The following is a 17,523-nucleotide window of genomic DNA, read 5'->3' on the forward strand; positions in this document are numbered from 1 at the left end:
ATGTGATTAACTTCCCATTCTGGAGAAATGTCATTTTTCTCTATAATATCTCTGCTTACATTTCTAATAACATTTCCTAATATATAACCTCAAGAGATTCTGCAGATGCTGGAAATTCAGAGGATATCCATCGGGGTCTTAGCCTGACACATTGACTCTTTATTCTCTCCGTTGATGCCCCGTGACCTGCTGGCTTCCTCCAGCATTTTGTACGTGTTTCTTTTATTTCTAATATTGCGGTCCCTCTCCGCGCCTCGTGACGCGTCAGCCGGCAACCTTGCCGTTTCCTTAGCATTTGTCTGTTTTTTTACGAGGCTGAGTTGCTAGCTCGCTGCCCAAGCAGCACAGCTGGATGTGAGCCCCGAACCACTCACCTCAAAGCCCAGTGCGGATGCCACTACACCATTGGCAGGCTAATTATTTCTAATATGTTGTGAGATATTGTAGCTATTAAGAGTTTGCAAAACAAACACACATTATCACTCTGACTTATGTAGAATATGCTTAATATAATTTTGTGTTGGGGGTGAAAAGCAAAGATTATCATGAAATTCGACTGGGGAAAAAACAAAACTAGTTTCTAATAGCTCAGCTTGGTATCTTAATTTTTTCTTAACTGCAGAGTCACACTGTGTACATATTCAGTTGGCTGGTTTGATGCCGGTGATGTTGTGGTGTCCACACTAAACTTTGGAGCAATAGGTCCCAGGTTCCAACCCAGCCGACTCTTTGCACAAGTTCTTCTACTGGCACCTCAGCCTTGTAAAACAGACAAACGCTAAAGAAATGGCAAGATTACTGCCTGCGTGCGGGGAAGAACTCCTCACTCCTCACTCCATTACGTATAGTTGTGATGGGGAGGTGGAGCAGTTCATTGTGGTTCATGTGCTATTAGTTTTCTTGTACGTAGCAAATAAGCCAAATGTTTTTAAGAGAGAATCGTACACTTTTTTACAACAACATGTAAATATCTTACTGTCCATTCCCAATATAAATGGGACTTTTACAGGGACTACATGTTGCAACCAGGAGATTGGAAGAAACATAAAGCCATCAATGTTAAAGTTGATTGGCAATAACAGACCTTACAGATTTAGGCAACTGAAGTCAAACTGCAAGGCTATTACTACTTGGACATTAATGTTTCAAACAGTGAAGAATTAATGGGGGAGGGGTGTGGTTTCAAATATCTTTTGGTTTGAACAAAATTTGCAGATTGACAGATTACCCAGTAAGCACTCTCTTGATATTGAGGCTTAAAATTGCCAGGTCGTCCAAATGCAAGAATAACTTATTAGAATCAGACTTGGGTTTAATATCACTGGCATATGTCGTGAAGTTTGTTGTCTTTGTGGTAGCGATACAATGCAATGCATGGTAATAGTAAATCACTGAATTACAGTGAATATATTTTCTCACCTCTTGTGGGTGGTGTGTATGTGTATTTTTCTCTCAATCTCGGGTCCTCTACCAGAGGCCTGGGAGCTTGAGGACTCAGTGCAGTATCCTTGCTGTTCCTAGTAGCGCGCTCTTGTGGACCGAGATCTCAGATGTTGTTCCCAGGATTTGTAGGAGCCACAGCTCAAAGTCTCCTATCACTACTGGATTACTCTGACTTTAACCTTCCACATCATTTCTATCTGCTCTTTCAAGCCCTGGTATTTCTCCAGCTTCTCATGTTCTTTCTTCCTGACGTTACTGTCACTTGGGACTGCCACATCTATTACTATTGCTTTCTTCTGTTCCTTGTCCAGTATTACGATGTCTGGTTGGTTGGCCAGTACCTCCTTATCAGCCTGTACTTGGAAGTCCCAGAGGATCTTAGCCCTGTCATTCTCTGCTCCCGTCTCAGCTGTTTCTCATTTGGACTTGTGGGTGTCTAATCCATACCCAGTGCAGGTGTTCCGGTACACAATTCCTGCAACTTGGTCGTGCCGTTCAGTGTCTGCTGTCCAGGCCCGCATCCCTCACCCTGCTGTCCAGGCCCGCATCCCTCACCCTGCTGTCCAGGCCCGCATTCCTCACCCTGCTAGTACGTGCTGAATGGTTTCAGTGGATTCCTTGCACAGTCTGCATCCTGTGTCTTGTCTGGTGTGATAGACCCCGGCTTCTGTTGCCTTTGTGCTCAGCGCCTGTTCCTGGGCAGCCATGAGCCGCTCCTCTGTGCTGTCCCTCAGCCCTGCCACTTCCAGCCATTGGTAGGCCTTTCTTACGTCAGCCACCTCCGATACCTGGCGATGGTACATCCCGTGCAGTGGCTTGTCTGCCATGGCCTCTGGTCCTCTGGCTCTGCTTCACCCACTTCCATTTCCATATCCCCTGCCTGCTGTCTGAGGTATTCTCCCGGCAGGTCATCCTTTGGGACCATCTTCCTGACAGACTCATGAGTGTTCTGCAAATCTTCCAGGACTGTGGCCTTGACACTTCCAAGTTCCCGTCCTCCTTTATTCCGGTGGGTGTACTGCCACTGAATGTAGGACTTTGGACAGAATCCTCCAGGTATTGCTAGTAGATTCCAGGTTTTGATGTCAGCAGCTTCCAGTTCGTTCCTTGGCCAGGACACTGTTGTGGCTGGGTATCTGCGGACTGGTAGGGGGAATGTGTTGATGGCTTTTTAGGACCTGTCTCACTCTTTAGAGGTACTTGGATGTTGCAGTCTTCCTTGTGTGCTCACCGTGGCTTCCACGCCCCTGCAAGATCCCAGGTATTTGTAGCTGTTCCCTCTATTTGGCCTTCAGGTAACCCGACTCCTTCAGACTTGATGTGTTTGCCTCTTTTCACAACCATCAGCGGCACTTTTCAATGTGTGTGTGTGTGTCATATATATATGAGTGTTCATGGGTTCAATGTCCATTCAGAAATCTGATGGCAGAGGGGAAGAAGGTATTCCTGAATTGTTGAGTGTGTGCCTTCACCTCCCTGATGGTAACAATGAGAGGAGGGCACGTCCTGGGTGATTGGGATCCTTAATGCTGGATGCCGCCTTTTTGAGGCTGCAGGCCTTGAGGATGTCCTGGATACTCTGGAGGCTGGTACCCATGATGGAGCTGACTAATTTTACAACTCTCTGCAGCTTACTTTGATCTTGTGCAGTAGTGTCTCCCCTCACACTGCACCCCCCCCCCTTACCAGATAGTCTGGTTAGAAATTAACAAATAAAAATAAGCAGTTGAGAATATATACCCTCCTCAAAAGTTTGCGTTCATCCCAAATTAATCCAACGTCCAAGTCTTTCTGCATGCAACAAGGCATGTTCTTGGTGCACATGCATGTTTGCAGCTATTAAACCTTGCAGTGCTGTTTTAAGCTTTGGTGTATGGTTGCAGTAGAGTTCTGTAGAGACAGGGCAATGTGCAAATTACCGGGTTTCATATTTCACATGCCACTCGTAAAATGCAACTGTATTAGCAGATTGATCATGATGAATAATAACAACTCCAGACATATGGCATCAAACTTATGGGACAAAATAAAATTCAAAACTAATATCAATTGCAATTTATAGCGTATGCTTAATATCATTCATGTATGGAAATTGTTCTGGCGTTAATTTACAGAGACTTGTAATCTAATATTTGAAGTGTTTTTAAGGGACGAATTGTCCGTGGGGCTTTTAACGTGGGAAAAATAAAGTGATCCACTGTTCCACAAGGATACTGTTTTTCTGTTAATCAGAGGCTGCATTTAACTGAATTTAGTGTCGTAAATTAATGCGCGGGAGAAAAAACTCCTTAGTCTAATTGATCCATGACAGCCAAATTACCCATCTGACTGAGGCACCACTTAGCCCTTAATCTGTCTGTGTTCCCGTCTGACTGTTTTTAAAAGATTGTTACCATCTTTGTATGTTAATATTAAAGAAAAATCTTTGCAATTATTGGCTGTAATTGTAATTTTTCCTTTGGAAGTGCAAAATTGAGTGGGTTGCCCATTAAATTTGAGTGTAATTTGGGGAATTTCAAGTCTGTGAGAATTAGCATGATGATGATACGTTAAATTTAGTGAGGATACCATTCAAAGGCAGAATTTCTTTGTCATATATTATCATTCCCTAGGTAACTTTATTAGAAGATCGGATCTTCAACATGTTTAAATAAAAATAAACTTATCTGGGAGTAATTTTGGTTGTATAAATTGGCTAGTGTGAATATAACCTGGCATTATGAGGGGGATACATAGAGTTGACGTGGATAGGCTTTTTCCATTGAGAGTGGGAGAGATTCAAACAAGAGGACACGAGTTGAGAGTTAAAGAAAAGTTTAGGGGTAACATGAGGGGGAACTTCTTTACTCAGAGAGTGGTAGCTATGTGGAACGAGCTTCCAGCAGAAGTGGTTGAGGCAGGTTGGATGTTGTCGTTTAAAGTTAAATTGGATAGATATATGGACAGGAAAGGAATGGAGGGTTATGGGCTGAGTGCAGGTCGGTGGGACTAGGTGAGAGTAAGAGTTCGGCACGGACTAGAAGGGCCGAGATGGCCTGTTTCCATGCTGTAATTGTTATATGGTTTTATATAGTTAATATTATCTGCATTTTACACCAAGAGGCGTAAACATTTTTTCTCCCCTTCTCCTCTTCTTCTGTTCCCCACTCTGGCCTCTTCTCACCTGCCAGTTACAACCCCCCCCCACCCCCCCGTGCTCTTCCACCTTCCTTTTTCCTATGGTTCAACCTCCTCTCCCATCAGATTCCTTCCTCTCCAGCCTTTTATCTTTCCAACCCACCTGGCTTTGCCTATCCCCTTCTAGCTATCCTCCTTCCCCCTTCCCCACCTTTTTATTCTGGTATCTTCCCCCTTTCCTTTCCAGCCCTAAAGAAGGGTTTCGGCCATAGACCTGCTGAGTTCCTCCAGCATTTTGCTTTGGATTTCCAGCGTCGACACACTTTCTTGAGTTTATAATCATATCAAGAGCCTTTACGAGTCAAGAGGTAACGTTGCAGCTCTATAGGACCCTGGTCAGACCCCACTTGGAGTACTGTGCTCAGTTCTGGTCGCCTCACTACAGGAAGGATGTGGAAACCATAGAAAGGGTGCAGAGGAGATTTACAAGGCTGTTTCCTGCTTTGGGGGGCTTGCCTTATGAGAATAGGTTTGAGCGAACTCTGCCTTTTCTCCTTGGAGCGACGGAGGATGAGAGGTGACCTGACAGAGGTGTACAAGATGATGAGAGGCATTGATCGTGAGGATAGTCAGAGACCTTTTCCCAGGGCTGAAATAGTGAGCATGAGAGGGCACAGTTTTAAGGTGCTTGGAAGAAGGTGCAGAGGAGATGTCGGGTAGGTTTTTTACGCAGAGAGTGGTGAGTGCGTGGAATGGGCTGCCGGCAACAGTGGTGGAGACAGATACGATAGAGTCTTTTAGGAGACTCCTGGATAGGTACGTGGAGCTTTTAAAAATAGAGGACTATGGGTAACCCTAGGTAATATCTAAGGTAAGGGCATGTTCGGCACAGCTTTGTGGGTTGAAGGGCCTGTATTGTGCTGTAGGTTTTCTATGTTTCTATGAGAGTGTATTTTGACTTTCCATCCCCTTCACTCCCATACTGTTCAAGACAAGGTAAAATGAAGAACTGCTAATTGGATGCAGTGGCTTGTAGTTGTTAGCTGGATAGATTTAACAAGCTGGTGAGGTCATGCTAATAACCTGTGTTCCCTTTCTTTCTGAAGGAGAGTTAATATTTAAAGCCTTCCAGTGTGTCTCAAACCCAAATGTCAATAGTTTGTTTTGATAGGAAGACCAGTCATTTTGTTTATCTGCACACATTGAACTGAAAGCCACTTAGTAGAAATCTATCTCTGGCAGACAAACAGCATGATAAAACTTGAATATCCCAAGAGGCAAGAAAGGCAAATTGAACATTATTTGAATCCCAGTGTCACTGTGCAATTCTGTGATTTTTCTGTGACCACAGTGATGTACTGTGATATGAACGGTATCTTCACAGCTCTGCTTAATAAGTAAATAACATGGCTAAGCACTTGGGTGTGCTGTTACTTTCAGCCAATTCTAATTCACTTTGAAGCCACTTTGCACAGAAACTCTAACTTACCTACCTTTGAATATCTTGTGTATTGTTTTCAAGCAGGTTTTAAAACAATGTAATGATCTGATTGAAAATCACAGGGCATATTATACAAATAGACAAATCAACTAAGTAAATCTATCCACGGCCTCCTCCACTGTAAAGATGAAGCCACACTCAGGTTGGAGGAACAACATCTTATATTCCGTCTGGATAACCTCCAACCTGATGGCATGAACATCGACTTCTCTAACTTCTGCTAATGCCCCACCTCCCCATCGTACCCCATCCATTATTTTTATACACACATTCTTTCTCTCACTCCCTCTGTCCCTCTGACTATACCCCTTGCCCATCCTCTGGGGTTTTCCCCCCCTCCCCCTTTTCCTTCTCCCTGGGCCTCCTGTCCCATGATCCTCTCATATCCCCTTTTGCCAATCACCTGTCCAGCTCTTGGCTCCATCCCTCCCCCTCCTGTCTTCTCCTATCATTTTGGATCTCCCCCTCCCCCTCCCACTTTCAAATCTCTTACTAGCTCTTCTTTCGGTTAGTCCTGACGAAGGGTCTCGGCCTGAAATGTCGACTGTACCTCCTCCTAGAGATGCTGCCTGGCCTGCTGCGTTCACCAGCAACTTTGATGTGTGTTAAGTAAATTCTTTGTAATCTAGACTGTAACTCTGAATCACTATATATCATTGAGGCCATATGCATTAATTAGGAAAAAGGATCAGGAACCAACTAACGTTACTAATAATACTAGTGACACCTAATCCCCACGAATAGTTTAAAAAGGTGTAAATTTCATTGATCCTTGTGTTCATCCGAAGGAGAAATACCTCAAGGGATTGGCAGTAATGTACTATGCAGTGATAGGAAAGTATCTATTAAGTTTCTGCTTGCGACTATAAGAAGATAGTGCAGATTTCAGGAATACATTCATCCCACAGAAGTGGAAAGAATCAAGTGATTACTTGCATTGGTGCAGTAAAAGCTGGGAATGTTGGAAACACTCAACAGGTCAGGTAGCAGCTGTGAAGGGCAAAACAGTGTTAAGATTTTAGGTTGATGACCCTTCATCAAGGAACAGATACAGTGGATTCCAGTTAGTTTGACTATTGGTTAATAAGGGCAGCTGCTTATTTGGGACAACTCTTAAAAGGAACAAAAATTAGTTGAGAAAATAAGCAGGATTCCTGTTTGGGACACTATCCCAATTAACTGGTGTAGGAGATCGTTGACAAACAGTTTCAAACTAGCGTTAGTATTGTGCACTTGTGTGGCGGTTAGACACAATACCGTGCTTCAAGCAGACAGTTTATAAATAGCATCTGTTGCATGTGTTTGTGTTCAAAAGCAACAATTTTTAGAACTGATAGTCGGCAAGAAATAAGCATTAGACAGTTCTGAACTTTTTTTGCTCACTGAAGTTTCAAGAATTCAGGCTTGGAGATGCCAGAAATGGCCGGGAGTGAAAATGAAACTATTTCACTACTCCAGCCAGTTAGAAACTATGGAAAATTTGAAGGTATAGGCAATCATCTTGAATATTACAATGAAAATGAAGATTGAGCCATTTGAAAGCACTGCTTAAAGGCACTAGGTATCTGTGCTGATTTTGTTCATTTACAGTCAAAAGAATGCAATGCAGATAAATTCCTCTGCCAATAAGTTTTGGATTCTAATACGTAGTTTTATTGTTCTCAAGTAGTATTGGCAGTGTTACGTACCCCGTAACTGGGTTGCCAAACCAGCAGAAATGGATCACTCAGTTGGAGTCTGGATTACTAGAACTAGGAAAGTTTTATTAAAGAAACAAGCAACACAGTACTCTAATCAAAAGGATAATAAATGCAACAGTTCAGCAATGATAAACATACATGTACACAGAATTAAGATAACAGGATCAATCAAGCTCTATCATTGTCTAGGGGTAAATGACCAGTTTCAAAGTGACGCAAAGTTCAGTTCAATTTAGTTCAGTTCAGTTTGCAGTAATCGCTGCCGTGGCGATGGACAGTGGGGGGAAGGAGAGAGAGAGCAAAATGAATGAATATTCAAAAACGACTTCCACACAGACCTTCGCAGTCAGCTTTCGGACGAGTCCTTTGTGATGTCATCTGAGGTCACCGACCGTGACCCCTCCGTTTCCTGATACGATCGTTTCTCTGCGGTGAACCCGGCACCCAGGCAAGGGTGGACACACACCAGGTTACCGCCGGTCGTGCCTTTCCACCCTATGTGTCTATGGCCTGGTCCCGCAACCGGCCTTCCAAAACTTCCCACCAACTTTTGAGAGACACACCGCTTCCAGGGTCTCGTTACCTCGGGTGTCGTGTGTGTCTTGCCTTAGCGAACCTGTCCCTTTTTATCCCCCTGCTGGGGTATCGCCTGCCCATCACTTCAAACAGTTCAGGGTTCAAAGGGTGAGCCGATCTTGACAGCTCTCCTTCCGTTACTCTCTCCCATCCCTTCATTAACATCTCCAAATGCTGCTCCATTGTTTTCCTTATCTCTCTCTCTCCTGAAGACAGGTGGCAGACCAACTGCTGATCCCACTGGTGCCAGCACAGGACAGCTAACATCTTAATCTATGTGTACTCTTGTCACAGCAGTGTTATAATTTGTACTGTTTTTCATTTAAATACATACGGCGTTACTCAGGCTTTTTAAAAACTTCTATAGCTATTTTCATGAAACTTCATCTAATTGGGGCAGCCTCTTAAATGAGCTAAAATATACCAGTCGTGATATGTCCCAGTTAACTGGAATCCACTGCATTTTGAACGGAACTTCACATCATTGGACAAAAATGTGTAATAGTAGAATTTAAGTATATAAAAATAACATTCTGTATAAATAAATAAATATCGTCATTCCAGTCAACCCCCTTACATGCTAGGGATAATTTATAGTCACCAGTTAATAAGCACCATGTCCTTGGAATGAGGGAGAAGACTGGAGCCCCAGGGGAAACCCATGGGGTTACAGGGAGAACTTGCAAGTGGCATACTGCACTGGTGGTCAACTTTCTCCCTGGAACTGTGAGGCATCATCTCTACTAACTGTGCCATTAGGGTAATTGTATGTATTGCACTCCCGCTTTGTCACCTGTCCCACACTCCTCCCCGGCGCTCCCCCTCACCTTTCCCAACATTCTTTGTTCCTGCCGGATATACAAGCTCACTTTCCTCTCCACGTTGACAAATACAGGTGTCCCCTGCTTTTCGAACGTTCGCTTTACGAAACCTCACTGTTATGAAAGACCTACATTAGTTACCTGCTTTCGCTAACAGAAGGTGTTTTCACTGTTACGAAAAAAAAATCAGCGTGCGATAAAAGGCAGCGCGCGCCCTGAGCAGCTGCTCTCCCCGGTTTTAGCAAGGTGAGTTCTAAGGTATCAGAAAAGCCTAAAAGAGCTCGTAAGGATGTTACAGTTAGCGTAAAACTAGACATAATTAAGTGTTTCGATTGTAGTGAACGAAGCAAGGACAAAGTGAGTTTGGCTTGTGGAAGTTGACAAAGATGATGTTGAAGAGGTTTTGGCATCCCGTGACCAAGAACTGATAGATGAAGAGCTAGTGCAATTGGAAGAGGAAAGGATAACAATTGAAACCAAATGCAGTAGCGAACGGACCGAAAGTGAAGTCGTCCAGGAACTGAACGTGAAGCAACTGCATGAGATTTTCGCTGCAGTGATAAAGTACGACTTTAATTTTGAAAGGGTACATCAGTTTAGGGCATATTTGCAGGTTGGTTTGAGTGCTTACAAAGAACTGTATGATCTAAAAATGCGCGAGGCTGAGCAGTCAAGCAAACCTTCCACAGCAGACAGCGAACTTCGACCTTCGACATTGAGGCAGGCAGACATAGAAGAAGATGACCTGCCTGCCCTGATCGACGATGAGTTGACACCCTAGTGTCCCACCACCCCAACCCCCGGGCCGCGGACAGATCGCGGAGAATGCAGCGGTAGCCGGGGTGCACCCAGCACATCTTTAAGAAGAAAGCTGAAATAAACAAGTTAATTAATTAGGTGCCGCCCGGCACGTAAGTGTCAGCCCAGATCAGGGGGGATTGCACCCTGCCACCATGGGGTCAGAAATCAGCATATCAGAGTCGCAGAGCAATACAGTGCAGATGCAGGCCCATGGTGCCACCCAACTATTTCCTGCATTTGGCTGGTGCCCCTTTAAGGCCCGCCTCTATGTAACCCAGTTTCTGTTCCTCTCTTCAGAGACTCAGACAGTCAGGAAAATCAGATGTGTCTACAAAACCAAACAATACACAGACTGAGGAAAAGAAATGAAGGGTGACTCATCACCAAGCTGAAAGGAAAAACCAATTACATTAAACACCAGTGTTAGGAAGCAGACATGCATTGTCAAGAGAATCTAGTCAGTGTGCGTCAGCCCAGCGTGTCTGCTGCGCTGTTTTGATTGTGGATTTGAAGAGAGCAGTGGCTCCACAGAGGATGTTTGCAAATATGTATATTTAAAAAAAAATATTCTAACAGGTTTAGAAAAATAACTGGTGAGTTGGATGAATTGATGTTTCTTTTTTAAATCTGAGAACAGTCATCGGATTTAAACATTGGAAAGATGCAGAAAGAAAGTGGTGTCATGGACAAAAAAGATTTTTAGCATCTTACATCAGCACAGTGCCTTTTCACAAAGAGAATGCTTCAACGCCATAGATTCTGTAGGTGCTGGGAATCCAAAGCAACACACAGAAAGTGCTGGAGGAACTCGGCAGGTCAGGCAGCATCTATGGAAATGAATACACAGTCAAGGTTTTGGGCCGAGACCCTTCTTCAGGACTGGAAAGGAAAGGGGAAGGTGCCAGAATAAAAATATGGGGGGGGGCAGGGGAAGGAGGATAGCTAGAAAGTGATAGGTGAGGTGAGGTGGGTGGGAAAGGTAAAGGGCTGGAGAAGGAGGAGTCTGGTAGGAGAAGAGAGTGGACCATAGGAGAAAGGGAAGAGAGACAGGCCCAGGGGAGGTGATAGACAGGTGAGAAACAGTAAGAGGCCAAAGTGGGGAACAGATTGTTTTAATCAGAAGGAGAAGTGGATGTACATGCTGTCAGGAGAATCCTTGATTGTTACCTAATACAAGTATTAAATTCGTTAAGTGAAGAGAACTTTCTTGAGGAGAGAGAAAGCCACATCAGGAATGGTAGTCCATCATCATTATGCCTTCTCCTTTTCCCTGACCTTTGCCCTTCACTCCCTGAACCACATTAAAATTACCCTTGCCCTCACGTTCCAGCCTCCACATTTAATTGTTCATCCTCCGCCACTGCTCGCAACAATTGTTTGATTCTACCAACAAACCTATTTTCCTTCTCCCTCACTTTTAAACCTTCTACAGTAATGTGGTTATAAACCCAAGCACCAAGAGTACAGTGTCAAATGTGGAGGAAAGAATTTGAAGAAATGGGATTAGTTATTTGAGGAGCTGACATATCAAATATGCTATCTTTCTGAGATTGAGAAGAAGAGACTAATGTTTGCTTAAGCTGAGGAAAATGAAAGATGATGTATTGGACTATTTAACTCAGATGGCTTGACAGGGTTTAATCATTGTAGAACTGAGGTGATTGTTCAACTAAGGATTTGCTCATTTAGGGTCAAGTGTGGGAGAAAGTTGTGGATTGATTTAGTTTTCTAATTTTGGAAGCTGTGGATGATTAGTGGGATGTTAGAATTTTGGGGTGAATAATGTATGAAGGAGTTATTTTGTAATCTCAAATGGATATTAAACAAAACTCTGGAAATAATAATCTGTTATTCAAGTTCACTGTCCCATCTCAAGAAATATTTGCACGTTGCCCCCTATATATAGCAATAAATCACTGGTGGCTCATGTAACTATAATATAATCACAGATCCAGTGATATGAGTTTTAAATCCCACATTGGCAACAGGGGAATTTAAATTCAACATGATTAAGAGTTATGGAATTAAAATCTCATCTCAGGCTGTCTTTGGGTATGGACTGTGTTCGCAAAACTAAAGAGCTGATCATAGTGATAGTCATAGAAAAGTACAGCACAGAAACAGGCCCTTCAGCCCATCTAATCCATGCCAAGCTTCAGGAAGGGGAGTGGTGCTCATGCTCTTCTCTACATCAGCAGTTGAGATCTGCTAGTTCCTTGGAGTGAACACCACAAATAGCCTATCCTCATCCAACTACGTTTATGTCACAGCCAAGAAAGCTCCCCAGTACCTCAGGGGGAGGGAGGGAGGGAACGTCGACTCAGACCATGAGAGGCCTGCATCGGGCATTTTCATGCCTTACAAGGCACAGATTGGAAGTCTGTGTGGGGCGCCACTCCTCGCACAGACACGAGAGCAATGTGTGGTTAAGTGCCTTGCTCAAGGGCACAAACACGCTGCCACAGCTGAGGCTCGAACTAGCGACCTTCAGATCATTAGATGAACGCCTTAACCACTTGGCCACATACCTCAACTTCCCCAGAAGGCTAAAGACATCTGGCATGACCCTGGCGCGGTTTATCGATGCAAGATGGAAAGTGCTGTTATCTGGATCCCTAATGGCTTGGTATGGTCACTGCTGTGCAGGCGACCACAAAAAGCTGCAGAGAGGGACGGACACATCACAGGACGTAGTCTCTCTTCTATGGACTCTGTAATTTTCACAGCATCAGTAAAGCATAAACAAAGACCCCACCTACCCTGGGCACTTTCTCTTCTCTCCTCTCCCAATAGGCAAAAGATCCAAAATAACACACACAAATGCTGGAGGAACTCAGCTGGGCAGGCAGCAAATAAATGGAAGTGAATAAACGTATGCCATTCTGGGCCAAGACCCTCCTTCAGGACTGAAAAGGAAAGGAAAAAATGCCAGAATAAAAAGCGGCGGGAGGGGGGAGGAGGCTAGCTGGAAGGTGGTAGGCTAAGCCAGGTGGGTATGAAAGGTGGGGACGAGATGGTTCACCTCGCTGCTGTGCAAGATTTACTCGTCTCTGCACTGAACTGAGGCTGTGGCCTGCATTTAGTGGGCTCCTGAACCGGTGGCAGTGATGCCCAGCTTCGTGTCTGTGGACCCACTTTAGTGAACTTCAGTTCTGAACAATAATTGCTTACTGTTATTGTTTGCGTGATTTGTTTTTTTTTATCATCTCTGGACTTATTATGTTTCTATGTTACATGGCTGCCTGTAAGGAGACAAATCTCAATGTTTTATAAAAATATACATACTTTGATAATAAATGAACTTTGTAGCTGCCAGGATCCTCCCTGGAGTTAACCATTTCTTTAAATTAAGATCCAGTCTTCTTCTTTTTAAAAAGTTTGTCAATATTATGTGGTAAAAATCACCTGTAGATATTGTTGAGAAAAGTCATTTGCCTTGTTGATGCAGGAGTCAACAGGTGAAACCACATTTCATATGCATTTCTATTTTGTGTTTCAGATAATTCATTGGATAAAAAGCTGCTGATGAAAGTAGGAATTGTTTTAATTATAACCGGGCACTTGAACTTCATACTAGGAGCGATTGTCCATGGAACAATCCTGCGCCATGTCACCTTGCCAGGAAATGGTCTATCTGTTGAGTATTCTGTGACCAATGTTTTTGTCGCAATCTCAGGAATACTGGTACGGTTATCCTATTTTATTTTCCCTTCCACACAACTTTACCATTAAAGCTATTAGAATGATGGTTCTATCTGCAACTAATGCACACTGGAATATTTTCTTTTGAGTTTTAAATACGTCAGAGGAAAAAAATTAAGCACGCCAAGCAGCATCCTTAGAAAGAAACTAAGTCAGTGATCGTTCTTCAAAACTGGAGACATGAGTGAATACAGATGCTGGGATCTGGAGAAAATTTTAAAAACAAGTTTTCCCAGTGGGTCAGGCAGCAGCTATGGAGGGACATGGACCGTTGATGCATTGGGTCTTGGCTCAAAACATTTATTGCTCATTTTGGTCCTGGCCGGCTGGGTTCCTCCAGCAGATTGTTTTATATTCATCAGTTTGATGTTACAGTGTTCACTGAGCATGTTAATTAGCTTGCAGACATTTCATCACCATTTGAGGTGACATGCTCAGTGTGCAGTTGTTGGGGTCTCTCTCTGGGAATGCTCATGGTTAAATAGCACTTTCCTCAGCCCCGATTGGCTAACCCTTCAGTTGACCTGTTGAATTCTATTGGCTCACATCTCTTTGGCTCTTAGGGTTTGCCTATGGTGTCTCTTTTGATATGTTAGTAATGGAAAGGTGAGAAAAGAAGCTAGTTTGAAATAGTTTGGGGGGGGGTGGGTTTGCAGATAACAGAGATGAGCTTTGTGATAGAGTGAGGACCAAGGTTGTTTAGGTGACAGAAGTGCTGTTGGTGCTGTCTAGTTGTGGGCAATGGCAGTTTATTAATCATAGCTGATCTCTCTGAAAGTTCAAGGTAAATTTATTATCAAAGTATATACAGTTGCAAGAAAACCCTTTGCAATTACATGGTTTTCTGCAATAATTACTCATAAAATGTGGTCTGACCTTCATCTAAGTCACAGTAATAGACAAACACTATCAGCCTAAACTAATAACACACAGACAATTGTACTTTTCAAGTCTTTACTGAACATATAATTAATCATTCACAGTCCAGGCTGGAGAAAGTATGTAAATCCTTGTATTTAATAACTGGTAGAACCTCCTTTAGCAGCAATAACCTCCACCAAATGTTTTCTGTAGCTGCTAATCAGACTTGCAGAATAGCGAGGAGGAATTTTAGACCATTTCTCCATACAAAACTGTTTCAGTTCATCAATATTTCTGGGATGCCTTGCATGAACAGCCGTCCTGAGGTCATGCTACAGCATCTCAATTGGGTTAAGATCTGGGCTCTGAATTGGCCATTTCAAAACATGAATTTTCTTCTTTTTAAACTATTCTGTTGTTGATTTACTCTTGTCTTTTGGATCATTGTCTCGTTGCATCTTCCAACTTCTATTAAGCTTCAGGTGATGGACCGCTACCCTATCGTTCTCCTGTAAAATGTCTTGATACAGTTTTGAATTCATTGTTCCAGGTCCTGAGGCAGCAGAGCAGCCCCAAACTATGATGCTGCTTCCACCATGCTTCACAGTTGGGACAAGGTTTTGGTGTTGATGTGCAGTGCCCTTATTCTTCCAAACATAGCAGAGTGTATTTCTGCCAAAAACTGCATTACTCTAGGGGCTCACATGCTTTTTTGAACTTAGACTGTGATTGTTTAAATGGTCTACTCAATATTGATGAGAAGAAATACAAATGTTTGTGTGCTATTACAGACATCCCACCACTCCCGGAAGTTCCGGGAGTCTCCTGCATATTAATAGTGGCTGCCTGATGCCCGCAATTTATATACAATGTCCCGGAAATTGATTTTTTTGTGAGTGCGCATGAGAGAACATGCGAGAAAGAGCAAGGGGATGAGCACAAGAGAAAGAAAGTGAGCGCGAGTGAGAGCGACCGCGAGAGAGGGAGAGAGAGAGGAACCACGAGAAAGAGAGAGCACGCAAGAGCGAGAGCGTGAGAGTAAGAAAGCAAGCGTGAGTAAGAGCGACCACGAGAGAGAGCGCAAGTGCGAGAGAGAGACTGAGAAAGCAAGTGCGCGAGAGCGAGCGCGAGTGAGAGTGACCACGAGCGAGAGAGTTACCAAAAAAAGTCAGAGTGGCAGAGTGTTCCAAAAAAAGAAAATATAAAACGTACGTCACCCCAGACTACACTAAAGTGTACCCCTGCCTAATAGGGGTCAAAAATAATGACAGTGTTACTCACTGCACTGTTTGCAGCAGTGACTTTTCTATTGCCCATGGTGGGTTAAGACTGTAAAAGACATGTTGAGATGAGTTTAACAGGTGTCATTCGTTCATTAGCATAGCTAACATTATTTAAACTAGCTGGCTAGCTACTAAGGAGCTACTCTATTGCAGACATCCCACCTCTCCCGGAAGTTCCGGGAGTCTCCCGCAAATTGATGCTGCTATCTCCCTGATATGAGTTTTTGCAGGGTGGAATGTCTGCTATTAGCTTGGGCAGATTGTGTTTGTCTATTATTGTGACTTAGATGAAAATTAGATTTTATGAGTAAATAATGCAGAAAAACTATTGCAAAGGGTTCACAAACCTTTTTCTTGCAATTGTATGTCACTATATACAAGTCTGATATTCATTTTCTTGCCGACAGTCTCAGTAAATATGAGGAACACGATGGAATCAATGAAAGACCACACCCAACAGGATAGACCATAACCAAAGGGCAGATTAAAAGCAATAAAATGTGCAAATACAAAAAGAAAGAGGGGGGAAAAAAGATTTTTAAATAAATAATCAATAAATATCAAGAATGTGAGATGAAGAGTACTTGAAAATGAGTCCATAATTTGTGGCTGAAGAAAAATAATGTAACTATAAGAACACTGCAGTTACTGAAAACCTGAGATAAAGGAAAATACCCCAAAAAATAAGGGATATCTGTGGAGTCATAGAAACAGGCCTTTTGGTCCATCTGGTCCATGCCAAGCCAATTAAACTGCCTACTCCCATCGACCTGCACCCGGACCATAGCCTTCCATACCCCAACCATCTATGTACCTATCCAAATTTCTCTTAAACAGTGAAATTGAGTTTACGTGCCCAAGTCGTGCTGGTAGCTCATTCCACACACTCTCAACCCTTTGAGTGAAGAAGTTTCCCCTAATATTCCCCTTAAACTTTTCAGCTTTCACCCTTAACCCATCACCTCTGGTTGTAGTCCCACCCAACCTCAGTGGAAAAAGCCTATTTGCATTTACCCAACTATACCCCTCATAATTTTCTATACCTCTATCAAGACTCCTCTCAATCTTTTGGTACTTCTGAAAAGTGAAAAAAAATCACATTAAAATATTACAGGAGAGATGGTCACCATTATCTGAAATAATTGAATATTGAATCCCAAGGTTTCTGACTTACTTAGATGGGAGATAAGATGCCATTCCACAAGATTACATTGGGCGTTATGAGAACAAAGTCAAAAGGCTGAGAGTTCAGAGTGGGAGGGAGAATTAAAGTGACAAGATTTCCTTGCAAACTGAATGGAGTTGTTTTGCAATAGGATCGCCCAGTCTGCATTTGGTTTTTCCAATATAGGGTGACCAGAATTGAGTGCAATACACTCCACAAGTGACAAACTTGATTTCCTCCAGCAGATTGCTTGTCACTCCAGGTTCCAGCATTTGCAGTCTGTAGTGTTAATGTGTTTCTTTGAGTTTTTTTAGAGTCAGAGTTGTTAAGGTTAAGAAAATTGCGTTCCTTCATTGAGGTGCCATTTAAGGTCAGTGCTTTAAGGAAGGTCGTAACTGTTGCTTAAACTATAAACTACAGAGCAGGCCTCATAAAAATAACATGAACTGACAGCTTTAAACTGTACAAGATAGCACCATATTTTACAATAGGTGTAATTTCTTTACATACTATAGCTGTTGGAAGTCATGATATTAGTCAGTACTCCTGTAAT

The 17,523-nt window shown here is 43.0% G+C and overlaps 1 protein-coding gene across 4 annotated transcripts in view; it reads left to right on the forward strand.

Moving 5' to 3' along the window:
- Nucleotides 1-17,523, forward strand: part of LOC140190505 (keratinocyte-associated protein 3-like) — a 45,703-nt gene that overhangs the window by 9,327 nt on the left and 18,853 nt on the right. For all 4 annotated transcript variants that reach the window (XM_072247141.1, XM_072247142.1, XM_072247143.1 and 1 more), the window contains one exon: nucleotides 13,459-13,643. In XM_072247141.1, coding sequence (XP_072103242.1) covers nucleotides 13,459-13,643 — 185 coding nt within the window. The remainder of the gene's footprint in view (nucleotides 1-13,458; nucleotides 13,644-17,523) is intronic.

Source organism: Mobula birostris, chromosome 30 (assembly GCF_030028105.1).
Source record: "Mobula birostris isolate sMobBir1 chromosome 30, sMobBir1.hap1, whole genome shotgun sequence".
Classification (NCBI taxonomy): domain Eukaryota; kingdom Metazoa; phylum Chordata; class Chondrichthyes; order Myliobatiformes; family Myliobatidae; genus Mobula; species Mobula birostris.